Raw genomic sequence first — 27,551 nt, 5'->3', positions numbered from 1 at the left:
GCCCATCATCACCCCGAGCATCGTGCTCACGTATGCCCCGGCATCGGCCCCCTCCGCTCCTTCAGGGAGACCCAGGATCCGCAGATTCTTTCTCCTCGACCTGTTCTTCGAGTCTTCCCGCCCACCTCCTGTGTAGCGCCTCGTTCTGCTCCACTCTCACCACCAGGCCCGAGATCTCGTCCTCGTTCTGACCAACTCTTTTTTTGTACCTCCTGGATCTGAACCTCATGGGCCTTCTGGGTGATCCCTAGTCCTTTGATTGCCGAAAGCATGGGCGCCAGCATTTCCTTACGCATCTCCTCGCGCTGCTCCTCGAAGCAGTGCTTGATAAACTCCTGCAGCTCCACTTTGTCTCTGGCCACCGCCATTTTGTCTTTTTTCCCCGTTTTTTCCCGTTGCTCTAATGCCACTTTTGTGGCCGTTACGCTTCGAGTCCGTTTCATAAAAGTTGGAGGGGGACCTCCCTCTTACCTTCCCCACGGGTTAATATCAAAAAAAGTTCAGTTGGGGCTCTTCTAGCGAGCCCGAAAGTCCGTGGTAGCGGGAACTGCCGAATCGTGCGGCTCAGCTCCACATAGCCGCACCCGGAAGTCAACCAGAGGAATTTCTAACAACAATCCAGTAGTTTCATTGCCATTGCTAATACTGGATCTTTATTCCAAATTTGTTTTATTCATTAACTGAATTTCAATTCCCCAGAGTTGCTGGAGTGAAATTTGAAATCCTGTCTTTAGATTATTAGTCCAGGCTTCTGGATTACTAGGACAGTAAAATATCCACGAAAGCACCATACCCTTAATCATCAAGAATACAGCCACAAAGAAACTTATTTTTAATTTAGAGTATCCATTCATTTTTTTCCAATTAAGGGGCAATTTGGCGTGGCCAATTCACCTACCCTGCACATCTTTAGGTTATGGAGTGAGACCCACGCAGACACGGGAGAATGTGTAAACTCCACACAGACAGTGACCTGGGGCCGGGATCAAACCCAGGTCCTCAACACCGTGAGGCAGCCGTGCTAACCACTGTGCCACCATGCTGCCCAGTCACAAAGATACTTAAGAGGGAGGCAATTTGTGGAGATTTATTAAAAGATTCAGTTATATTTGTCAATACTTAGCTGGAGATTTGATACACTTATTAACTTAAATGAAAATTTCAGGCTTTACAAAATGTTATTTTGGCTAAACTGCTGAATATGGTCTGTTCCGAATTTGAACATTTTGGCAGATGATGTAATTACAATCGTACTTTTGGACAGCTGATGAGTTTTTGTCTGTATTACGTATCTTTGGGAACATCTAAACTGATCTGGCCTCATGAGTACAGAGAGTAACTACTGCTATCAGTAAAACTGAATACAATTTCTTTCTTCCCAGGGGAGGGGGCTGTTGACCCAAATGACCCCAACAAAGACAATATACTTTCTCAACTTGCAAAAACAGGAGTCTCACTCACGCTGACCAGCAAGATTGAGGTGCGAGAGGGGGATGACAGAGACATGAAGAGTTTGATGATAAAGTAAGTTTTATCCAAGGACAACCTAACTATCTGGTTAGGCTAATTTTTCCTTTTCCTTCTACCATTAAGTGAAAGAAGAAAAGTGGGATGGAAAATTGAGGCTAAATTCCAGGGGGTATTTTGGGGGTAACACTTCACAGTAATCAGCATGGTAAATCTATATACTACATCTCGACTGCCCTATTTTAATTGCGGCACCCTAAAAAACAGTACAGGAGTAGGAGACAAGACTCTCAAATGAATTAGGTAATTCTACAGAAACCATGTTCCTGCCCAAGCATCTGTTTAATGATTACTGATTGAGTGATTATGACTGGTTATGTTGTCTTTCTAACTGCACCACACAAGTTGAGGAACATCATATGGCCCCTCCCCTTGGCAGCTCCGTATAGTCCAGTAAAAAATGGGCATGTTCCTTCATTGTTTACAATACTTGTTTTCCTTTGAGCACTAGCTGAGTAACATAATGTAATGATGTAATGTCATTAGGGTATATGTTTACAGTGAGCAGTTCTGAGTATTTGCGTTCTAGTTTAAAGTTCACAGTGATATTGCATTGGCACTGGATAAATTTAATAAAACACCAGGACTCTGACATTTTGTTTAATTCTTGATTGGTAGGTAAGACCCTAGTAATCTTGATGATGAATGTTTTCAGCTTGTGTCAATGAGATTGTTGCTGGAATATGTAAGCACAGTGCATGTTTATAGCCATCTGTCTCAACGAGATATCAGCAACTTCAATGATTGAAAGCGAAGTATTGCTGTATTGTACTTGTCTGTGTTATAAAGCAAAGCATTTGGATACAAGCCAGATGTTGCAAACATTACCACGAATGTACAGCATTTCTCAGGTTTTCCCAGCAAATCCAAGGGAGCCGTTTGTAAAGTTTGTTTGGAGGCACTGCATTGTCAAGTGGGACTGCGTGGTGACTGCACCAGACTGATGCACCTTATTAGATATTGGCATGATACCTGCTTTGGGCAAAGCTCTATTCAATCAGAATTTCTAAATGTCATTTTGTCTGTACAGTAAAATAAAACCATGTAGTTAGTTTAGGACAGGCGCATTGATTTGCTGAAAGATTTTGCCTACTGCAATTTTCCAGTTGTTGTGCTAGATGTTCTTGGGGATTCATCATCACCAGCTCCTTCCACAGGCAGATCCTGTGTATTTTATCCAATATCTCGTTAACTGTGTCCGGGGGGGATTATAATAGTGAGCCCTTGTTCTACACTGAACAAACTGCCTATTCAATTATATCTTTGGCTGCCAGACAAATTCTCTTTTCTGAAACTATTGCAACTTATAACTGGTTTATATTTTATAGTTCACTTGAATGCACTTTCCAATGTTAAAATAATCAATTTCTCAGGCTGAGCACTCGGTTAAAATAACAAATACTCTGTTTATTTTGCTGCCTAGTTCCTTATTGTTTTGAGACTTAATTTTGGGCTACCTGCTTTGGCGAAGGTACTGAATTTAACATTCCAACAAAAAGCACGTTTGAGAACTCTGCTTGGGCAATCATAAAATGCAGTTTGCTGCAGGCATTAGTTAATTACTTTTCTTTAAAAATGTGTTAATGCTTAATACTTGTTGCTATCCAAGATTCCAGCTCAGTTGGTTCAACCAAAACAAAATGTCAACTATGTCAGCTTGGTTTAGCTGGTAACACTATTCCCCACTATTTATACATTTGAGCCATCTATGCACACAGCTAATATTTGGGTGCAGAACTACAGGAGTACAGTATTGCCAGAGGCCCAGCTGACATGTTGAACTGAGGCCCCTTCTGCTTCTGTGTTGCAGGTAGATGAAAGTAGTCATGCCCAGTTCAATTAAAAACCATCCTCCTGCAATCAGTAGCGTGCAGTTGCAGTTGTGAAATCTTGTTCAGCATAAATAGTATGCTCCATTTGCCTGCACTGATCATGCCATTCCAAATTAATTCAACATTTTGAGAAAAGAGATAATAGGCATTGTATAAATAAAAACAAACCTTTACGCCAAAGCTATCCACCCATATGCTTTAAGTTATAAAAGTTGTTGAGACAGTCTGTTCCTTCTTCCTGAGGGGTATTCAATACTATGGGGTTAATATTAACTTCCCTTACCTGCCTGAAGTCGGGGGGGGGGGGGGGGGGTGTTGGAGGGGTTTGGGTCAGTTAAAGTGGAATGTGGGACTTCAACGTCCTACTGTGATTTGCCTGGTGGCAATTTAACTTTCAGTGGCAAGGACAACTGCCACAAGTCATGGGTTCCTCTTTAAGAGTTCAATAACTTGTTGCTTGAAGCCCCATGTGCTATATTAATCTGAGGCCAGAGTGGGGGAGGATGGGCAGACTCCCCATTGGGTAAAACGTGCTGAGAACAAAGGCCTAAAGAAGTTTAAGATTTTTTTTTAGATTTAGTTATGAGCCCTGGGCTTTCACAATACCCCATCTGGAAATTCAACTCCCAGGGCAATGGGCTGGCACTGGGGACTGTTCCTCTTGCTTGCTACCTGTAAAGAGCCAGACAGTTGCCAGTCCCTGCAGTTTTGGTCAATAAGTGGATTGGATTGGATTTGTTTATTGTCACGTGTGCCGAGGTACAGTGAAAAGTATTTTTCTGCGAGCAGCTCAACAGATCATTTAAGTTTATGGGAAGAAAAGGGAATAAAAGAAAATACATAATAGGGCAACATAAGGTATACATATAACTACATAAGCACCGGCATCGGATGAAGCATATATGGTGTAGTGTTAATGAGGTCAGTCCATAACGGCATTTAGGAGTCTGGTAACAGCGGGAAAGAAGCTGCTTTTGAGTCTGTTCGTGCGTGTTCTCAGACTTCTGTATCTCCTGCCCGATGGAAGAAGTTGGAAGAGTGAGTAAGCCGGGTGGGAGGGGTCTTTGATTATGCAGCCTGCTTTCCCCAGGCAGTGGGAGGTGTAAATGGAGTCAATAGATGGGAGGCAGGTTCGTGTGATGGACTGGGCGGTGTTCACGATTCTCTGAAGTTTCTTGCGGTCCTGGGCCGAGCAGTTGCCACACCAGGCTGTGATGCAGCCAGATAGGATGCTTTCTATGGTGCATCTGTAAAAGTTGGTAAGGGTTAATGTGGACATGCCAAATTTCCTTAGTTTCCTGAGGAAGTATAGGCGCTGTTGTGTTTTCTTAGTGGTAGCGTCAACGTGGGTGGACCAGGATAGATTTTTGGAGATGTGCACCCCGAGGAATTTGAAACTGCTAACCATCTCCACCACGGCCCCATTGATGCTGACTGGTGTGTACAGTACTTTGCTTCCTGAAGTCAATGACCAGCTCTTTAGTTTTGCTGGCATTGAGGGAGAGATTGTTGTTGCTGCACCACTCCACTCTGTTCTCTATCTCCCTCCTGTATTCTGACTCATCGTTATTCGAGATCCAGCCCACTATGGTCGTATCGTCAGCAAACTTGTAGATGGAGTTGGAACCAAATTTTGCCCCACAGTCGTGTGTGTACAGGGAGTAGAGTAGGGGGCTACGTACGCAGCTTTGCGGGGCCCCGGTATTGAGGACTATTGTGGAGGAGGTGTTGTTGTTCATTCTTACTGATTGTGGTCTGTTGGTCGGAAAATCGAGGATCCAGTTGCAGAGTGGGGAGCCAGGTCCCAGGCTTTGGAGCTTTGATATAATGCACTAATAACTATTAGCTGGGAATCCTGCTGCTAGAACCCAAGAATCAGACCTCGACCTTACAAACACTTTGTTTAGTATGAGCTGGCTAATGGATTCTGAAGCTAATGGATTCTTAAGGGCATTTGAGAGTAGGAGAGTGGAAAACAGGGAGTGGTTATGGAGAGAATGGGATCCGGGGGCGACACATTGGAGCAGTGGTTATCACTACTGCCTTGCAGCGCCGAGGACCTGGGTTTGATCCCGGCCCCGTGTGACTGTCAGTGTGGAGTTTGCACATTCTCCCAGTGTCTGCGTGGGTTTCACCCCCACAACCCAAAGATATGCAGGGTAGGTTGATTGGTCACGCTAAATTGCCCCTTAAATGGAAAAAAGTTTAAATGAATGGAATCTGGCTGTTAAAATTGGACAAGCTTCCGGTTACTTCACCTGTTGGTCGACCAGTCAATTTGCGGTCTTTGCACTCGGGAGTTAAAGCTGAGCTCATTAGAGTTAGATGTAAATTGTCGATTATCCTTGGGCATTAGTAATCTCTAGTAACTCAATTTTGGGTTATTTGTCTGGCTGTTTAATTAACCATCTTTCATTTAGACTAAGTGCACAATGAGCTATATTTTGTTTCACGTAAGAGATAAAGGATTCATTTTTTATTAGTGGCAAGATTTGCATTTATTCTGCACGACTATCTTGAAATGTTCTTTTAATGTGCGGTAACATGCTCAGATGTCAAGGATTTAAGTTTGCTTTGCTCTTTCTTTCACAGGCCAGCCTGTTGTCTTGCAAATTCAGATTAGTACTGGTATTGAGGTAGACACTATATTGACTGTCAAAGATTGAAATTCCTAGTTTTGCAAGAACCGCAGACGCTTCGGTTGGCCACTTGACAATTCTAAGTCCAAAAACAAAATCTGAGCTGTCAATCACAGCTCATGACTCCCAACCCTGCTTCTCTTTGGTTCAGGGAATAGCTAAATAATGATAAGTAACAAAAGTCATGGAGAGGAGTAATATTTAAATAAGTACATTTCATTGGGTGACAATAGTTCTATTTATATCAGTGTAAAACCATTTCCGAACATTTGGGTGTAAACTGCACACATATTGGAAAATCTGCCAGGTTTTGATCTCCTAAAATGTTCCTAAAATAAATCTTCAGTAGACACCGATTAATTCACATGGTGATAATCATAATTAGGGATTCTGTCATCTGTTTAAATCATTCCCGAAAGGATGATTTGATGATTGCTGATACAAGAGCCATGATGCTGCATTCAATAATAATTTAGTCTTCTCGTCAAGAAGCTTCCAACAACAATTGTCACTGATCCTTACCGGAGCTGGGAACATTTCTTGAACCAAAGACCTGAGTGTTTCTCTGGATTCAGAACTTGGAATATGCTCTCCAGAGTGTTCCTTTCTACCCCAGCAGATCGGCAGTTCAGACTGCAGTGTTCTAAATTGATATTGAGCATTAGTTTATCATTATTCTCTGCCATTACTGAACTCTGCAGGAGATGAACATTTCAGAATGGCAGTATTGCAAGAAGGCCTCAGACCTTAGTTTGTCATCAATCACTAAAGTTGGTTTAATTTGTCAATGGCCAAAAAGGAGATGGAAACTGCTAATTAACATATTTTGAATGTTTTGTTACACGTAAGAGATAAAAGATTCATTTTTTATTCGTGGCAAGATTTGCATTTATTCTGCACGACTATCTTGAAATGTTCTTTTAATGTGCGGTAAGATGCTCAGATGTCAAGGATTTAAGTTTGCTTAATGCATGGCTGCTGTATTTGTACTAGAAAATGTGAATAGCGGTTAATCTGCCCCGTGCATCAAGGAACGGAAGAAGGTGGGCTCTAGAACAAGGCTTTATGTACAGTGCAAAGTTGGGAGAAGAGACTCTGCAGATTTGTGAAACTTAACATGGAAGAAACATTCTTCTGGGGAAAACATTCAATTATGACCAATTAATTTCTATATGCAATATTCATAACTGCATTCAAAAACTGCGTAATAAAGCGTATGGAGCAAGCATGCAGCAATATTAAGGGGGAAATAACATGTTCTGGTTAGTTTGATGGTAACACTATGCTGTCCAGATTTCCGGTGAAAGCAAGAGATATTTTAAAAGGCGTGGGCAGAAAGGTTATCAGCAAAATACTGATTACCTTGAAAATGTGTTGTTTTTCCCAATGACTTTGTGTATTTGAATATGAAGCAGTCTGCCTCAACATCAGTGCACGGCGGCAGCGCCTTTGGACGATTTATTGATTCTGACATTAAAAGGGAATTTTGACACTGCTCTGTGTATATCAACAATGGTCAACTCTGCTCAAGCCATTTACCCAATGATGTCATCTGATTTTTTTTTAATGATATGCTCTGAAAGATTTTTATTACGTAAGGCTTGGATGTTTACAAAATACCTTAAAGGAAAGATTACTTTGGAAGGTGGGCAGCATGGTAGCACAGTTGCTTCACAGCTTCAGGGTCCCACGTTCGATTCCCGCCCTGGGTCACTGTCTGTGCGGAGTCTGCACGTTCTCTCCATGTGTGCGTGGGTTTCCTCCGGGTGCTCCGGTTTCCTCCCACTGTCCAAAGATGTGCAGGTTAGGTGGATTGGCCATGTTAAATTGCCCTTAGTGTCCAAAAAGGTTAGGTCGGGTTACAGGGATAGGGTGGAGGGGTGGGCTTAAGTGGGTTGCTCTTTCCAAGGTCCAATACAGATTCGATGGGCCGAATGGCCTCCTTCTGCTCTGTAAATTCTATGAGTCCATGAAGCCACTTACTAATACTTCTTTTAAAAATGTTTTTATTCTCCATTTTCACATTTTCCTTCAAAATTTACACCCCACCAACAGGCAACAAACGGTAACAAATACAAAGTCAATACCCTTAACATCAACAATGATCCCATCCTCCCACCACTCCACCCAACTGCCAATATATGCATCAAATAAAACAAACCCTCCCACGGTGGGAAAAAAAAACACAGGCGAAAAAGAGAAAGGTGTCCGGAATCGCCCATGGCCACCATTAACCTATAGAGTCGTCCGTCCGTTTCCCCCCCCCCCCCCCCCACGACGACACTCAATGCCATCCAACCTCCAAAAGAGTACCGTAAATGACACCCCAGAATTGTACAACAACCCCCCCCCCCCCCCACACACACACACAACTCTTCCCCACCACTTCCTCTTGTAAAACTCCTCCCCCAACCTCGGTTCCTTCCCCCCAACTTTCCACCCAGGCTATACCCCTCGGACCCTGTTCTGCCGGGCTCCGATGGCCGCAGCCCCTCCCACCACCTCACCCCTATTCAGTGGCTGGCTTAAACCGGCCAGCGTGGAGGCCCCCGCCCGGGTCTCTTTCCCCCTTGCCCGGCCACAGGGAAAACCCAGATGTCCCCTTTAGCACGCAAACCCCACATACACACCCCGACCCCAAAGAACCCTCATTCTGACTGAAAGTCCCATTTCTTCCCTTGTCCAAATATATACAACGTTGGCTCCAGCACGCAGTGAAACAAAAAAGAAAAAATACAGTCATGAGGCTACATCAGTACATGACCATTTCTCAATTCTGCCACAGTCCTTCTTCCTTCGCATATTCCTCCGCTGCTTCCGCCGTCCCAAAATAAAAGTTCCTGAGCTTGTAGGTCACCCTCAGCTTCGCTGGATATACAATGCCGCACTGCACCCTGCTAACGTACAGTGCCCTTTTCACACGGTTGAAGGCAGCCCGCCTCCTCGCCAGCTCCACCGTAAAGTCCTGGTATACACGTATACCAGCTCCAGTCCATTGCACCACCCGCTTCTGCTTAGCCCAGCACAAGACCTTCTCCTTCACCCTGTACCTACGGAAGCACAGAGTCACTACTCTTGGCGGCTCACTCGCCTTTGGTACAGGCCTCCACGACCGATGTGCCCGATTCAGCTCATATCTGGAGGGATCCTCCCCCTCCCCCAATAGTTTTGTCAACATCGTGGCAAAATACTCAGTCGGCCTCGGTCCTTCCACTACCTCGGGCAGCCCCACAATCCTCAAATTCTGTCGCCTGTATCTGTTTTCCAGGTCTTCCATTTTGCCTCGCAGATCCTTGTTGATCTCTATCACCTTCCGCATCTCCTTCCCCATCGAGGTAAGTTGACCACTGTGCTGCAGTAATGTCTCTTCCACTTCCTTCAGCACATTGCGTTGCTCCCGCACCTCCGCCACTGTGCTCACCACTGCTGTCCTCACCGGGGTAATCGCCTACTCCAGCAGCACTTTCAAAACCGCCTCCATCTCCTTCCTCATTGCCTCCTATGTTTTGTAAACTGCCTATCGAATTCCACAGCCAGCACCTTAGTTATTTCTTCAGCCATAAGCAATGCGGCCTCCCCTGGTGCTCCAGCCTCCATTTTCTTTACTGACCCCGCGGTGACCTTTCCACTCCCCGGCGGACTTTCAGCTGCTTTTTTCACGGCCGTTGTTTTGCTGGTCTTCGACATTTCCCTTCTCTGTGCTGTCTCCCGACTTTTACTGCCTTCGCTGGTCCTAGGACCGGGTGTTAACCCCCGACAATGCCGTTCCCGAATGGGATCCCTCCCCAACGCGCGGCTGCCACCCGGCCGCCGTCACCGGAAGTCCCGCCACTTACTAATACTTGTTGAATTGTTCAGTAAGATACACAGATTTAGTCAACTGTGTAGTTTCGTATTGCCCATGATTATCAGAAAGCTTGAACATTCTTTAATTTTCACAAAAATGTTGTCATCAAACATATAGCACATTACAGATTGTGAAGTTTACTTTCATTTAATCAAATTAATTCTCCAATATTCAACAACTTGCATTTATATAATGCCTTTCATAGATTATCATAGAATTTACAGTGCAGAAGGAGGCCATTCGGCCCATCGAGTCTGCACCGGCTCTTGGAAAGAGCACCCTACCCAAGGTCAACACCTCCACCCTATCCCCATAACCCAGTAACCCCACCCAATACTAAGGGCAATTTTGGACACTAAGGGCAATTTATCATGGCCAATCCACCTAACATGCACATCTTTGGACTGTGGGAGGAAACCGGAGCACCCGGAGGAAACCCACGCAGACACGGGGAGGATGTGCAGGCTCCACACAGACAGTGAACCAAGCCGGAATCGAACCTGGGACCCTGGAGCTGTGAAGCAATTGTGCTATCCACAGGGGAGGAAGAAACCCTTTACGGGTGAGCTGTGTGGGGTGGTGTGTCCCGTGAAGGGCTCATTCTGGGTGTTTAAAATAGTTTTGCTGAAGTTAGAAGTGTTTTTTTGCCGAGTGACTCTTTCGGAGTGACCCTGAGTGTAAAACTGGCAGAACTATCCGAAGCTGGGGACTTAAATTGCTTTGCCGGATGGCTCCCACCGCAGCCCAGTTGTCCAGGGGTGGTTTGTCCTTGTGGACAGTTGCTGGTAAACCCTTACCTGGGAACCTCCAAGAGGGATTCCTCAGCGCATCTTTGGATATCCTACACTGGAGGAGCAGGATGTTAGCTTCCTACGGAGGCTCAAGAAATTTGTCATGTCTGCATCGACTCTCACAAACTTCTACATATGTGCGATAGAGAGCATCTTATCCAGCTGCATCACAGCCTGGTATGGCAACTGCTCAGTCCAAGATCGCAAGAAACTGCAGAGTGTGGTGCAGTCAGCCCAGCGCATCACACAAGCTTGCCACCCACACACTGATTCTGTATACACCTCCCGTTGCCTCAGGAAGGCAGACAGCATTATCAGAGACGCCTCCCACCCAGGCATTGCCTTCTTCCAGGCCCTTCCAGGCAGAAGGTACAGAAGTCTGAAGATCCGCACATCCAGACATAGGAACAGCTTCTTCCCCACAGCTACAAGACTCCTCATCGACTCCCCTTGGACTGATCTGTTCCCTGTAAGAACACTATTCACGACGTGCTTTGCTGCTCTTGCTCATGTATTTGCTTTGTTTGGCCCCTTGTTCCGCACTGTAACCAATCACTGTTTGTCGATGTATCATTTGTCAATATTCTCTGTTGATTATTCTTTTTGTCTACTATGTACGTACTGTGTATGTTCCCTCGGCTACAGAAAAATACTTTTCACTGTACTTCGGTACATGTGACAATCAATCAATTAATTATGGGCCCAGATGATCTGTTTAAACCTGGCACATTTTTTTTTTTTACATTTTTTTTAAAATTCTCCTTTTTCACGTTTTCTCCCACATTTACACCCATCAACAATAAACAATAATCAACAAGATATGTCAATCCCCATAATAACAACGATCCCATCCGCCCACCAACCCCCAAACCTCAACCCGCCTGTTTACATAAACAAATGACAAAAAGGAATCCGGGATTACCCGTAGTCACCCTTAATCTACACGGCTCTCCAGCCGCCCCCCCCCAACCCCCCCCCAACCAACGCCATCCAGCCTCTAAGAGAGTACCGTACATGATACCCCAAAGTTGTACATGCCCCCCCCTCCCAAGTCTCCAGCTCCTCCCGTCCAATGCCTCTTGTAAAACTCCTCCTCCCAAACTCGGTTTCCTCCCCCAACCTCGGTTCCCTCCCCCCAACTTTCCACCCCGGCTAGACCACTCGGACCCTGTTCTGTCAGGCTCCGATGGCCGCAGCCCCTCCCCCCACCTCACTCCCGTTCACTGGCCGGCTTAAACAGGCCAGCATGGAGGCCTTCGCACGGGTCCCTTTCCCCCTTGCCCGTCCCTAGGAAACCCAAAGATCCCCTTTTAGCACACAAACCCCGCATATCCACCTACACCCCAAAGAGCCCTCCTTTCGAGTGAAAATCCCGTCCCTTCCCTTGTCCAAATATATGCAACATTGGCTCCTTTAGCCTCTACACCCGAGCGCAGTGATACAAAAAAAAAGAAGAAAATACAGTCATGAGGTTACATCGGCACATGACCATTCCTCAATTTGTCAGTTCTGCCACAGTCCTTCTGCCTTCGCAAACTCCTCCGCTGCTTCCGCCGTTCCAAAATAAAAGTCCCTGAGCTTGTAAGTCACCCTCAGCTTCACTGGATATACAATGCCGCACTGCACCTTGCCAATGTACAGTGCCCTCTTCACCCGGTTGAAGGCAGCCCGCCTCCTTGCCAGCTCCACCGTAAAGTCCTGGTATACCTGTATACCAGCTCTAGCCCACTGCACCACCCGCTTCTGCTTGGCCCAGCTCAGGACCTTCTCCTTCACACTGTACCTACGGAAGCACAGAGTCACTGCCCTTGGCGGCTCACTCGCCTTTGGTACAGGCCTCCACAACCGATGAGCCCGATCCAGTTCATATCGGGAGGGATCCTCCCCCTCCCCTAATAGTTTTGCCAGCATCGCGGCAAAATACTCAGTCGGCTTCGGTCCTTCAACTCCTTCGGGCAGCCCCACGACCCTCAAATTCTGTCGCCTGGATCTGTTTTCCAGATCTTCCATTTTTCCTCTCAGATTCTTGTTCGTGTCCATCACCTTCCGCATCTCCTTCCCCATCGAGGCAAGTTGATCACCGTGCTGCAATACCATCTCTTCCACTTCCTTCAGCGCCTCCCCTTGCTCTCACACCTCCGCCACTGCGCTCGCCACCGCCGTCTTCACTGGGGAAACCGCCTCCTCCACCAGCACACTCAAAACCTCCCTCATCTCCTTCCTCACCGTCTCCATACATTTCTCAATCTGCGCCAACTGCTTTTGGAATTCCGCAGCCATCACCTTAGTTCTTCAGCCGTAAGCACTGCGGCCTCCCCTGGTGCTCCAGCCTCCATTTTCTTTGTTGACCCCACGGTGACCTTTCCCCTCTCCAACGGACTTTCAGCTGCTTTTTCCCCGGCCGTTTTTTGGGTGATTTTCGACATCCTTCTTCTCCTTGCGCTATCCCCCGACTTTTACTGCCGTCGCTGGCCCTAGGACCGGGCGCTACTCCGCGAAAATGCCGTTCCCGAACGGGAGCCCTCCAATGTGCGGCTGCCTCCCGCCCGCCGTCACCAGAAGTCCAAACCTGGCACATCTTTTATGTAGATCTCAATAATCTGAATGTAGTCTTGAAGTATTTTTCTCTGTTGGCACTCCTTGTGATTTTTGCATCATTGTGCTTAGTCGCTGAAGTCCAGTTTTATGATTTTAGAGCGTGTACACTCTCCTATCCTGGAGCATTCTCCACCACACTGTTCAGGCAGCTCATTGCTGTGACTTTGGTCTTTATGACATGAATAAGCAATGAATGGGCCAATGTGACTGTATCCAACCACAGAACATGCCAGGCTGAAAACAATCCAGGTTGCCTGGCACAGCATGCTGCTTTCATTTTAAAAAAAAGTCACTACTTTTGAAAATTAATCTTGTGTATTGGCCAAATAAAAGGAACTGATTCCTTAAGATCAAGGAAAACTTACATTTCTTGTCTGTTTTAAAACTGCTGCAGGTAGGATTATTGGCATTATAAAATTTCAGTTCTGATTTATTACTGATTTTGCCACGCTACCCATTTCTTTATGCAAGATAAAATCTCATCTCATCCAATGATTGAATATCATATGCCAGTCAACTCTCAAAGATGCTGAGTTGAAATTTAGCACCTGGTGGGCCCAATGTGTTTCTGATTTGAGTTACTGAAACCGTCTCACTCTTGGAACGGAAGTGCGTCAATTTGAACCAGGATGGTCTAATTTTTCCAGAGTGTTTCCTGCACTTTCATCTCTCTGCATTAATTCAGAACAACACTAATGGCTTTTAAGTGGCAACTTCCTATGAAGAATGTGATCCATGTATAAAATCTGCAGTACTCTCCCAGTACTGTGTCAGATTCACTGTTTGTGGATTAGGAGAGTTTGAAAAAAGATTTCATGGATTTGCTACTTTTCCCTCGTAAGGATGATCGCGGTTGATGTTATAACTGATCGGAAGATCCCAGAATGGAACCCTGGCTCAAAAGTCCGTAACTTTTAGTTTTGTTTCTGTGAAGGAACACAATCACAGGACCATTAAATAGTTTTAACAACAAGGAAAAAACATTTACTAAACTTTAAAAAAATTATAATACAATGTGGTTTAACAATAAAACACCGATTTTAGGATTAACTTTGGTTAGAAAGTATATCTTAATCTACAATGGCCTCATTAACACACAGTCCCTTTTAAACGTACAAGATGACTGAGCAAATACACTCTCCACTCTTAATCCCAAGTGAATGTTTGTAAATGTCCCCTCAGAATCCTCCCAGATAATTGGCACATGAGAGTGCCCAAACTCCACTCCCCAAAACACACTTTAAAATCTTCTCTCGTAAGTGTGCTTTCCCTTGGTGGTTTGCACTCTGAATCCAAACCAAGTTTTCCAAATGACACTTCTAAACAAAGCTTCTGCTCCACTTTTAATGGCCAATCCAGTCCATAAACCCCTTTAGGATTTCTTTGTCTTGACTGCTGTTACACAAACTCCGAGATCCAGCCACTCGCGTTCACAGGTCGTAGTAAAATCTCTCAAACCTGCAAATCACTTCAGATATCTTCCTGGTATCTCAGCCGCCTTCTCCGCTCTGTCTGTCTTTACTGAACAGTTCTCTGTTCTAGTACCTTTAACCTCCAGTTTCTTGGAAACTTCTCTTCATTTCTCTAGTTTCTTTAACTAGCTCCTCTTGAGATCTCTGCTCTTGTTTTCTTAACCATTATGCCATGGTGTGGCTTTTCTCTTTAAAAAAAACTGAGAGAAATGTTTCTTCTCTCGCCTTCTAAACCAACTGTCTCTAGTGGAACTGTGATGAGAGTTGCTGACTCTCTCATTACCTATCTGCAACTGCAATCAAATTAGCTAAACTGAAAACGTAAAAACTTCTTACTTTACAAGGCCCAGTTGCTAAGCAACACGTGTGGAGACGGTGGCGTAGTGGTAGTGTCACTAGACTAGTAATCCAGACACCCGGAATAATGCTCTGGGGACCCGGGTTTGAATCCCACCACAGCAGATGGTAAATTTGAATTCCATAAAATTCTAGAGTTTTTAAAAAATATATATTTTATTAAAGTTTTCAAACACAATTTTTCCCCTTACAAATCAACAAAAATGGTAACGTGATAACTGATATATAACATTGTTTAAATAATATAGTAAACTAACCAAATCTCTCCCCCCCCCCCCCCCCCCCGGGCTGCCGCTGCTGGCCATCTATCTTCCCCCTAACGTTTTGCTAGATAGTTGAGGAACGGTTGCCACCGCCTGGTGAACCCTTGAGCCGATCCTCTCAGCGCAAACTTCATCCGCTCCAGTTTTATGAACCCCGCCATATCGTTTATCCAGGCCTCCACGTCGGGGGGCTTCGCTTCCTCCCACATGAGTAAAATCCTACGCCGGGCTACTAGGGACGCAAAGGCCACAATATCGGCCTCTTTCGCCTCCTGCACTCCCGGCTCATCCGCTACCCCAAATATAGCTAACCCCCAGCTTGGCTTGACTCGGACCTTCACCACCTTCGAGATCACTCCCGTCACTCCCCTCCAGTGCCGGACACGACCAAAACATGTGTGTGTGGTTCGCCGGGCTTCCCCCGCTCCTCCCGCACTTGTCCTCCGCTCCGAAGAACCTGCTCAACCTTGCTCCCGTTATGTGTGCTCTATGCAGCACCTTAAATTGGATCAGGCTAAGCCTGGCACACGAGGAAGAGCAATTTACCCTACTTAGGGCATCAGCCCACAAACCCTCCTCAATCTCCTCCCTGAGCTCTTCTTCCCATTTTCCCTTCAGTTCGTCCACCAGCTCCTCCCCCTCTTCTCTCATCTCCCGGTATATCTCCGACACTTTGCCCTCCCCGACCCACCCCCCCGAAAGCACCCTGTCCTGGATCCCTTGTGTCGGGAGCAGCGAAAATTCCCTCACCAGTTGTCTCGTGAACGCTCTCACCTGCATGTACCTAAAGATATTTCCCCAGGGCAGCTCATACTTTTCCTCTAGCGCTCCCAAGCTCGCAAACATCCCATCTATAAATAAGTCTCCCACTCTCCTGATTCCTGCCCGGTGCCAGCTCTGGAATCCTCCGTCCAGCCTCCCAGGGGCAAACCTATGGTTGTTCCTGATCGGGGACCACACCGAGGTATAAAATTCTAGAGTTAATGACCATGAGACCGTTGTCAATTGTTGTAAAAACCCATCTGGTTTGCTAATGTCGTTTAGGGAAAGAAATCTGCTGTCCTCACCTGGTGTGGCCTACATGTGACTCCAGATCCACAGCAATGAGGTTGACTCTATATTTTTTAAAAAGCTACTCCGTTCAAGGGCAATTAGGGATGTGCAACGAATGCTAGCCTTGCCTGCGACCACATTCATGAAAGAATAAAAAAAACATGCTAGGCCTTTTATTTATTTTTCACACCATAGCCCCCTCTAAGCACAAGAGAAACACAGTTGGGACTAAACCAGCAACCACACAGTGTCCTGCATGAATCTAACTATAGGTTTTATCCTTCCTTCCACAGAAACATTAAATTAAACCCATTTAAAATTAGACCTTATTTCTAATGCTTACCAATACAAATATTAATCCCTTGAAACTCCCTGGGAGGCGATTCTCCAATATTGGGCCCAAGTGTTGGCGCCGTCGTGAACGTCGTCGCGTTTCACGACGGTGCGAACCGGGCCCGGGTACGACATGGCACTGGAGCGGTTCACGCTGCTCCAGCCTCCTTACGGCGCCGCGCCAACCTGTGCCTGCACAGTTGGACCGCGCCAAACTGCGGATGAGCGGGGGACTTCTTTAGCGCGCCAGCCCCGACCAACATGGGGGGTTCTGGGGCCGGCCGCGCCAGGAAGTAGGCCCGGGGGGGGGAAGAGGCTGGCCCGCCAGTTGGTGGGCCCCGATCGCGGGCCAGACCCCATCGGAGTCCCCCCCGCCCCACTCCCACCCCCGGTGAAGGAGGGCACCCCCCCCCCCCCCCCCCACAGGCTGCCCCTCCGATCGTTTCCGCAGAGTTCCCGCCGGCAGCGACCAGGGTGAACGGTGCCGGCGGGACTCTGTCGTATCTGCGCAGCCGCTCGGACCATCCGGGCCGGAGAATCGGCGGTTCCAGCGGCCCGCAGCCGACGCCGCACCAAATGCGCTGCCGCAAATGGCGTAGATTCTCCGCACATCGGAGAATCGCGTGCCGGCGTCGTGGCACGGTTGCCGTGATTCTCCGGCCCAGTGTGGGGCTCGGAGAATCGCCCCCCCTATGTTTTTCAAACCAGAAGTATTAGAAATACATAATGCAATCAAATGTAATTAAAAAGAATGTTTTTAAGTTTGGCAAATCTTAGGAGATGAACATAGCAGACAGTGATTAAGGAGGAGATGAACATAGCAGACAGTGATTAAGGAGTGAAGGAGAACAAAGTGTCCTAGCTCAAAATATTAGCCTGTTTTTCTCTTCAGATGCAAATACAATATATGTACTGTGTGTGCAAGCAAGTGTCCAATCTGATTGCAAAGGTTATTCCACTCCTGAAGCATTGAAGCTGGATTCTGCCCTCACTTTACATCGCTATAGGCTCACTTTCCATTAGATAGTGATTAAGGAAGCTAAGCTAATTTTGTGCACTGGGGGTGCGAACAACAATTTGTATAGCACCTGAATGTATTGAAACACTTCACAGCAGCATTCTGAAACAATGTCAAACTAAGCCACTCGAAGAGGTGTTGGGTCAGATGATCAAAAGCTTGGTCAAAGACTTGGGTATTGAGAAGGATCTTAAGGGAGGAAAGTGTGGTGGTGAAGTTTAGGAAAGAAATTCCGGAGCTTGTGGCCTAGGCAACAGCAGGTGCGACAACCAATGTTGGAATTATTATTAGTAATGAACCCGAGGCCAGAAGTAAAGGAGTAGGGAGATCTTGGAGGGGTGTGTACTGGAGGGGTATGCAGAGATAGGGATTTGAAAACGTGACAAAAGTTTTAAAGTTGCTTGACCAGGAGCCAGTGCAGGTCAGTGCATAGTGTGTTACAGGATATCCTCAAGTTTGCGTAGGATGACATGGTCAATTGAAGAACCCCTACATAATACACTGTGTAAACAGCTGCCTGCTATTGGGTATTTTACTGGGAGTGCAAAATCTATTTAGACTGAACAAGAATGACCAAATACACGAAGAATTGTTCTGTATATTTTGGAAAAGGCTCGTGGTATATTTAACGTTATTTACGTTCCAGGATTTTTTCTCAGGAGAATGTTAGAAATGTTTTTTAATGCTTTCCAGAGGGTTTTCATTCATCCGTCAAGCACTTTTATAATCCCGTCAACATTTCACCTCATGAGGTGAACTTGAGCAGATGGTAATTCTTTTTGTTTCCAATTGCTCAGTACAGATATTGGAAATGGGTTTCTATTTTTAATGTTCATTACACTTGAACGCCAGTGAGTAACCTGTATCCGCCAGAAAAAAACATTACGGCACTCCTAGCACTGATATTGATGAGTCAATATGGGCTAGCTTCACAAGACTATAATACCCTTATACAACATGCAACTGATGGTATGAATGCTTTCCAGCTGTGGCACAGCTCAGCACAAGTTTGCAACTGCAGTTGTTCCATAAGGGCACAGCATGTTCAGATTATAGGCCAAGGCCGGTCTGTAAGCCTGTATTATGTATATGCACGTGTTCTTTGTTAAATCAGGGCACAGTCTGGGACGTGCCTGAGCTTTGTAGCACTCTGGAGTTGCCAGTTCAATCAAAAATGAATACTTAAAAATAAAGCAATGGAGAGAAGAGGGTGGGGAAGAATGTAACCAAAAGGCTTGTCACTGTTACAAATTTGATGGACTTTGTCAGTTTTATTTCCTATACTGTGTGTTTATGAAGCTCCAAGGCTGATAGTACTCTAATATTTTGCACAATATCAATTTTCTACCCACTTTTCTTCAATCCACCTTTGTAGGTGTTAGCTTATTGTGGGTTCCAATGCCATATTGTTCGTATTTGAACCTCTAATGTTTTGAACCGCAGGAAACATTCCAGTTGAAACCAGACTTGTCCATTTACTAATGCAAGAGAATCATGCATTCCTCAAAATCCTATTGAGCTCATAATTCTGATAGGGAGCAGTTTTGGAAGCTCAACACTATCCAGGACAAAGTGGAGTTGCTGCTACAGATCTTGACATCAAGGCCCTCCACCACGGAATGAAGTATCTGTGCGATACGCACAGCGTCATCTCCCAGTCCCCTGCCCTGTACAATCGAGCAAGGTCACGAGAACAGCAGTACCTCTGTGTCATACTCCAGTTGAACTGGGACGTACGCTTCCAGAATTATTGCTGGAATTTTCCATCTAACATCTCCTGCGGTGCTCCTCCACCTTAAGGTACCATGAATGAACAATAAATGTAGCTATGCCAAAACCACCCGCCTCCAACATCAGGATTTTAAAAAGGGATATTACTCCATGCCCTTCTTTTACCTACACCTGTAGTTCTTCACTCCACCGCCTTCCCACCTCGACTCCTACTTGTTGATGTTATTTCCCTACTATACACAAGTTCATTAATAAACAATTCAAAACATTTGACAGGATGTAATATTATCCTTCCTCCATTAGTTTTGTCTATTGTATTGTTATAAATATGCTAATTCCCCAGCAAATCACACCCATATGTTCTGGGCATGCCCAGCGCTGGAGGAATTTTGGAAGGGTGGTAGGATCCAGGGTCAGACCGGGCTGGGGGCTCGCAATATTTGGGGTGGCAGAGGAGCCGGGAGTCCAGGAGGCGAAAGAGGCCGGAATTCTGGCCATTGCGTCCCTGGTAGCCCGGCGAAGGATTCTCCTACAGTGGAAAGATGCGAGGCCCCCAAGCGTGGAATCCTGGATCAGCGATATGGCATTAAATTGGAGAGGGTGAAATTCGCCTTGAGAGGGTCGGTACAAAGGTTCTTTAGGCGGTGGCAACCGTTCTTAGACTTTCTGGCAGAACGATAGACCTTGGTCAATGGCAGCAGCAGCTCGGTGGGGGGGGGGGGGGGGGGCGGGGTTTAAACTTTATTTTTGTTTATGTTATTCACACTGGAGGGTCTGAGGGTGTATACACCTGTTGTGTTAAGTCGGGGTGTTAATGTTAATTTATTATTTATGTACGGGGGGGGAGGGGTTTGGGGGTTGCTTTTTTTAGATTGTGTTTTGTACTTAACCCTGTTGGGTTCTTTTTTCTCATTTTGTTATTGATATTTTTTGAAAACCTTTAATAAAATTTTTTTTTAAAAATAAATAAAAAGATATGCTAATTCTAATATTCTGTATGGCGGCACAGTGGTTAGCACTGCTGACTCAGCTCCAGTGACTCGGGTTTAATTCTAGCCTTGGGTGACTGTCTGCATGGAGTTTGCACGTTCTCCCCGTATATGTGTGGGTTTCCTCCGGGTGCCCCGCTTTCCCCCCACAGTCCAAAGATGTGCAGGTTACATGGATTGGCCGTGCTAAATTGCCCCTTAATGTCCAAAGGTGTTCAGATTAGGTGGGGTTACGGGGATAGGGCAGGGGAGTGGGCCTAGGTCGGGGTGGCCTTTTAGAGAGTCAGTGCAGTATTGATGGGCCGAATAGCCTCCTTCTGCACTATAGGGATTCTATATTCAATTCTATTTTCTATTCTTGAGTTTTTATTCAATATGAAGCTCAAGGAGGAATACCAAGATTGTTGCCTTTTTGAGGGCATCAGATATGATTCTTCATGCCTATCAAGTCAGTACACTGGAGATCATAACAACATAAGTTGTCTGTCAGAAGCATACCTTCTAATGGTATCTCAAGTCTTATTTGTTCTTTTCGAAGCAGCAAGAAATTGTGAGGATTACTTCCTTTCTTGCCAATTTAATGTATAAAACAGCAGGTATTTTGCCTAGTACCAGACAATTCAGTTTATAGCTTATTTTCCAAACCAGCCCAGGAAAGGGTGGCATCTCTTTCCTCACAAAATCCCGAACCTGCAGGTACCTAAAGCCATTCCCCCCGGGCAACTCGTACACTTCCTCTATGTCCTCCAGCCCCGTGAATGTGCCCCCTATAAACAAGTGCCCAAAGCGTATTGCTGTGTTAATGTAAGCCTACTTGTGACACTAATAAAGATTATTATTATTAGCTTGCTTTTACTAATGCAAGAGGGGTTAGAGTTTGTCTTCCATGGTAATGACAAAGGAGCAATAATGCATTGGCACTCCACTGTACCCTCTGTACTTTCTTTTCTGTTGAAATCAATCGCCAAAGACCAATTTAAACTCCACAGATGTATACAATGGATACCTGTCGGGACAAAAAATTGATTATTTTATTTCCGGTAAATTCAAAACATAATGCACATGTGCATTTCCAAACCGTGTCAGAGGCTGATAAATTCTGGTGGAAAGAAAATGGCCGAATCGGTATTTTGCGCTCGTTTTAATGAGTGTTTTCACTCCCCTTTTTTTTTGTTTATGGTTAGAGAGCAACCTTTGTATGACGTGTTACAATGGTATCTGATATCTTCAGATATGACAAATGTACGGGATTGATATTTGCCTTCTTAAAACAGAACGGCATAGTCCAGCGGCAAATCTGTATATTGTACCCACTTTATTCACTGCAGGTCTCTTGATTTATACTTGGGAATGCAGCCAATGGCAGGAGTACCACATGTTTGCAGTCAGTGACACTGAAAATATAAAAAAATGTTTTTATTTCCCAGTGCATCATTATCAGCCTTGATTACTACTGGGATACATTCCAAATAAGTTGAAGGGCAGCACGGTAGCATGGTGGTTAGCACAATTGCTTCACAGCTCCAGGGTCCCAGGTTCGATTCCCCACTGGGTCACTGTCTGTGCGGAGTTTGCACGTTCTCCCCGTGTCTGCGTGGGTTTCCTCCGGGTGCTCCGGTTTCCTCCCACAGTCCAAAGATGTGCAGGTTAGGTGGATTGGCCATGCTAAATTGCCCTTAGTGTCCAAAATTGCCCTTAGTGCTGGGTGGGGTTACTGGGTTATGGGGATAGGGTGGAGGTGTGGACTTGGGTAGGGTGCTCTTTCCAAGAGCCGGTGCAGACTCGATGGGCCGAATGGCCTCCTTCTGCACTGTAAATTCTATGTAAAAAGTTTTCTTTTCAAAGTTTCCAAGAGTGCCTTTCAAAATCTTTCGTTGGTACGGAAGTATGCGCACCCTTTCCTGGGAAAGTGCTGAAATACAAATTCTAAAGAATGACACTGCGATAAAAAGGAAGCTTCTATTGTACCAGCTGTATTGTCACTGGAAGTCTAACTGCGTCATTAAAACAATACTATTGTCTAAAACACTTGCATGGTTAGTGAAGCAGAACAACGTTTTGCAGAAGTATGTGGCTGAAAAATGTTATTTCTGGTGAAGTGTGTTCATTTGTTAATAAAGTGATTTTTTAAAAACTTATTTTCTTTGGCAGTTTCTAAGAAAGTTTATTGATGTGGATGAGTCCTGAATGACATAGTTGCCAGAATGTGCCTGTGGGGGGGGGGGGGGGGGGGGGGGTTTGGAGGGAAATAGACAAAGACAACTTGTCACAGATGCATTTGTCAATGGCAGTATAGACGGCAGACCTTGTGGAAGATTGAAGTTCCGTCTTCACACCAAGCATCATGTTCTTTGTCAGTACCATCATGGGATCTGTGAGGCACTGTGGGCCATCAGCAGCAATGATGAATTATATTCAACCACAACCTGTAACTTCATGGCCCTGCTGTCATTGGCAGTGCTATCAAGTGGCACAAACACAGCAATAACTTGCTCGCTGATACTCCATTTGTATTCTGCCAGGGCCACACAGTTCCTGACCTCATTACTGCCTTGGTCCAAACTTGGGCAAAAGAGGTGACTCGAGGTGAGAAGAGAGTGATTGCCCTTGACATCAAGGCAACATCTCACTGAATGTGGCATTGAGCAGCCCTGGCAAAATTGAAGCCAATAAGAATCAGGAAGAACACTCTTCACTAGTTGGAATCAAACCTGGCACTAAGGAAGATATTCGTGGTTATTGGAAGTCCAACATCTCAATCCCAGGATATCGCTGTAGGAGTTCCTCAGGATAGTGTCCTAGCCCCAACCATCTGCAGCTGCTTGATGACCATCCTGCCATCTAAGGCTAGAAATGCGGAAGTTTGCCAGTGGTACACCATTCACAACTCCTCAGATACTGAAGCAGTCCATGTCCGTATGCAGCATGACATGGATAACACTCAGGTGTCAAATAACATTTGTGCCACACCGGTGCTAGGCAATGATCATCTCCAACAAGAGAGAATCTAATCATCTCCCTTTGACAATCAATGGTATTGCCATCAGTTGAATACCCTACTATCAAGATCCTGGGGGTTGCAGTTGACCAGAAACTGAACTGGACAAACTATGTAAATATTGTGGCTACAAGAACAGGTCAGAGACTTGAGTTCTGTAGCCGAGCAACTCACTTCCTGACATAGCCTGCCCACCATTTACAAGGTACAAGTCTAGAAAGTGATGGGATACTCTCTACCTGCTTGTAGCTTAACATGGTCCAGACAAAGCAGTCCACTCCATCAGCAGTCCTACCACTGATGCACAGTGGCAGCAGTTTGTGGTATATGCAAGATGCACTGTAGCAACTCGTCAATACTCATTTGACAAATACCTGACCGTACCACCTAGAAAGACCAGGGCAGCGGATACATGGGAACACCACCACCTGCATGTTCCCCTTTAAACCGTACACAATCCCTACTTGGGAATGTATTGCCATTGTTGCTGGATCAAACTCCCTTCAGAGTAGCATTGTAGGTGTTCCTGCACCAGATGTTGCCTGGTTTTTCTTTGGCACCGGTATAATGGTGGTCTTCTTGAAGCAGGTGGGAACCTCGTAACGGAGTAGGGAAAGGTTGAAGATGTCCACGAACACATCCGCCAGTTGGTCCATGCAGGATCTGAGTGCACGACCAGGGACCCTATCAGGACCCATCCCTTTTTAAGGGTTCACTTTCAAGAAGGCCGATTTGACTTCAGAAGCTGAGACGGCAGGTGTGGGTGTGTCCGAGGCTGCCGAGGCAATTGACAACGGTTTGACGCTTTCCTGCTCGAACCAAGCATAGAATGCATTGAGTTCATCAGGGAGGGGTGCTCTGCTGCCCGATGTTCTACTCGACTTTGCTTTACGTTGTTTAAGCCTTAACACAACCGACGAGATTTTTGGTGATGTGCACACCTAGGAATTTGAAGCTGTCAACCGTCTCCACTCGGCACCATTGATGCAGACAGGGTTATGTACGATACTTTGAACAAGTGGCAGGTAGAATTTAACATAAAGAAATGTGAGGTGATGCATTTTGGCAGATGGGATACGAAGCGGCACAATATAGACATAATGGCACAGTACTAAAGAGTGTGCAGAATATTGGAGAAATTGAAATTGTGTTCCTCGGAGAAGAGAAGGTTTGGGAGGAGACATGATAGAGGAATGAGGAGATCTGAGCAGACTATATGGGGAGAAACTGTTCCCACTCATGAAAGGATCGAGAATGGGAGGGAACACATTTAAAGTAAATGGCAAACGAAGCAAAGTCAACCGGAGGAAAAATATTTTCATACAGCAAGTGGTTAAGTTCTGGAATGTGCTGCTTGGAAATTTGGTGGAAGCAGATTCAATCAAAGCATTCAAAAGGGAATTTGATGGTTATCTGAGAAGGAAGAATGTGCAGGGTGACCGAGAAAGGGAAGAGGAATGGCACTGGGTTGAATTGCTCATTCAGAGAGAAAGTACAGACCCAATGAGCCAAAAGTCGTCATCCAACGCTGTAATGACTCTGTGCAGGAACAAGTATCTTGTGGGTGCACATGCATTGAAGGTGGCAGGACGTCTTGTGAAAATAGTTAAGCAATGCATAAGGAATCTTGGGCTTCATAAATGGAGGTACTGTGTACAAAAATGCCAAACCTTTAAAGCTCTGGTTAGGCCTCAACTAGGGTACTATGTCACCACACTAGAAAAGATGTGAAGGCTCTTGAGGGTGCAGAGAAGATTTACCAACATTGTTCCAAAGATGGGGTCTGTTTTAGTTACAAGGCTGGGATGGAAAAGCTGGTGTTATTCTCTTTTGTGCAAAGGAGATTGAGGGGAGATCTGATAGGATTATACAGTATAACTGTATACGGTGTTAGTGAGGTTACACCTGGAGTATTGACTTTGACAAAGAGTCATTGGACTCGAAACGTTCGCTCTTTTCCCTCCCTACAGATGCTGCCGGATCTGCTGAGATTTTCCAGCATTTTCTTTTTGTTTCAGATTCCAGCATCCGCAGTAATTTGCTTTTATCCTGGAGTATTGTGTTCAGTTTTGGTCTACTTACCTGAGAAAGGATGTACTGGCACTGGAGGGTTGGCGCTGGAGGGTGTGCAGAGGAGATTCACTAGGTTAATCCCAGAGTTGTGGGGGTTGGATTACAAGGAGAGGTTGAGTAGACTGGGACTGTACTCGTTCGAATTTAGAAGGATGTGGGGGAGATATTATAGAAACATATAAAATTATGAAGGAAATAGATCGGATAGATGTGGAGAGGTTGTTTCCACTGGCGTGTGAAAGCAGAACTAGGGGCACAGCCTCAAAATAAGGGGAAGGAGATTTAGGATTGAGTTTAGGAGGAATTTCTTCACCCAAAGGGTTGTGAATCTATGGAATTCCCTGCCCAGTGAAGCAGTTGAGGCTCCTTCATGAAATGTTTTCAAGATAAAGATATAGTTTTTTGAAGAATAAAGGAATAAAGGGTTATGGTGTTCGGGCGGGTAAGTGGTGCTGAGTCTACAAAAGATCAGCCATGATCTCATTAAATGGCGGAGCAGGCTCGAAGGGCCAGATGGCCTACTCCTGATCCTAGTTCTTATGTTCTTATGAAAGGCTTAGATAAGGTAGCCAGGAGAAATATCTTCTCATTAGCCAATGGTAGAAGGACTAGGGAACACGGATTTTAGATTTTCAGCAAAAGATATAGGAAGAATGTGAGGAAGAAGTGTTTTACGCATGGAGTGTTGATGATCTGGAATAGTCTGCTCTCAAAGATGGTGTATGTGGAAACCATCAATGATTTTAAAAAGAAATTGGATGGGCAAGTGAAGGAACGAAATTTACAGGGACACAGTGGAAGAGTTGGACCTGCTGGATTACTCTTGGGGTGTCAGCATGGACTGTAGGCTGAATGGGCTCCTTCTGTTCCTTAAATGACTCTAATATTTGATATTACTTTTGTACTTTTTGTCATTGTACTAGGGGGGATGAAATTCCAGGTTTTCTCAAAGGAAATGGCCTACCTTGTTTGGTTGCAGTATTTCCCGAACACAAATGTTGTGTGGGGCCAAGGGAGACAACAGGCCCTTCTATAACAAAAGAAACAACTTGTTCATTTTATTTTTATATATGTTGAGTTTTCGATGAGTTTGTCCTGATCATTATTTAAGAAGCATTTCACACGTTTTTTGAACTTCAGACTTTGAACTTTTAACACAAAACTAAGACCTAATAAGGAAGGCAGGGAAGGAATGAGGTTTGGGTGGGTATAGGGGTGTTGGGAGTGCAGTCAAGAATCTGAAACAGCAGCTTTCCCTTGAGGCTTGTTGAATGTAATGAAAGGGTGGTAGAGCATCATCAATGGGAGACAAAGGACAAAGAAAAGTACAGCACAGGAACATGCCCTTCGACCCTCCAAGCCCGTGCCGACCATGCTGCCCGACTAAACTACAATCTTTTACACTTCCTGGGTCCATATCCCTCTATTCCCATCCTACTCATGTATTTGTCAAGATGCCCTTTAAATGTCACTATCGTCCCTGTTTCCACCACCACCTCCGGCAGCGAGTTCCAGGCACCCACTACCTCTGTGTAAAAAAACTTGCCTCGTACATCTACTTGCCCCTCGCACCTTAAACCTATGTCCCTTAGTAATTGACCCCTCTACCCTGGGGAAAAGCCTCTAACTATCCACTCTGTCTATGCTATCCACTCTAGCTAATGCCCTCCATACCAGGCAACATCCTGATAAATATCTTCTGCACCCTCTCTAAAGCCTCCGCATCCTTCTGGTAGTGTGGCGACCAGAATTGAACACTATACTCCAAGCCTAACTAAGGTTCAATACAGCTGCAACATGACTTGCCAATTCTTATACTCAGTGCCCCAGTCAATGAAAGCAAGCATGCCGTATGCCTTCTTGACTACCTTCTCCACCTGTGTTGCCCCTCTCAGTGACCTGTGGACCTGTACACCTAGATCTCTCTGACTTTCAATACTCTTGAGGGTTCTACCATTCACTGTATATTCCCTACCTGCATTGGACCTTCCAAAATGCATTACCTCACATTTGCCCGGATTAAACTCCAT

At 45.5% G+C, this 27,551-nt stretch overlaps 1 protein-coding gene across 2 annotated transcripts in view; it reads left to right on the top strand.

Moving 5' to 3' along the window:
- iqgap2 (IQ motif containing GTPase activating protein 2) overlaps positions 1-27,551 on the top strand; it is a 424,926-nt gene that overhangs the window by 380,707 nt on the left and 16,668 nt on the right. For both annotated transcript variants that reach the window (XM_072516040.1, XM_072516041.1), the window contains one exon: positions 1,383-1,524. In XM_072516040.1, the coding sequence (XP_072372141.1) occupies positions 1,383-1,524 (142 nt within the window). The remainder of the gene's footprint in view (positions 1-1,382; positions 1,525-27,551) is intronic.

This window comes from Scyliorhinus torazame, chromosome 9 (assembly GCF_047496885.1).
Source record: "Scyliorhinus torazame isolate Kashiwa2021f chromosome 9, sScyTor2.1, whole genome shotgun sequence".
NCBI lineage: Eukaryota > Metazoa > Chordata > Chondrichthyes > Carcharhiniformes > Scyliorhinidae > Scyliorhinus > Scyliorhinus torazame.
The sequence above is the reverse complement of the archived record's forward strand: the minus strand, read 5'-3'. Positions and strand labels throughout refer to the sequence as shown.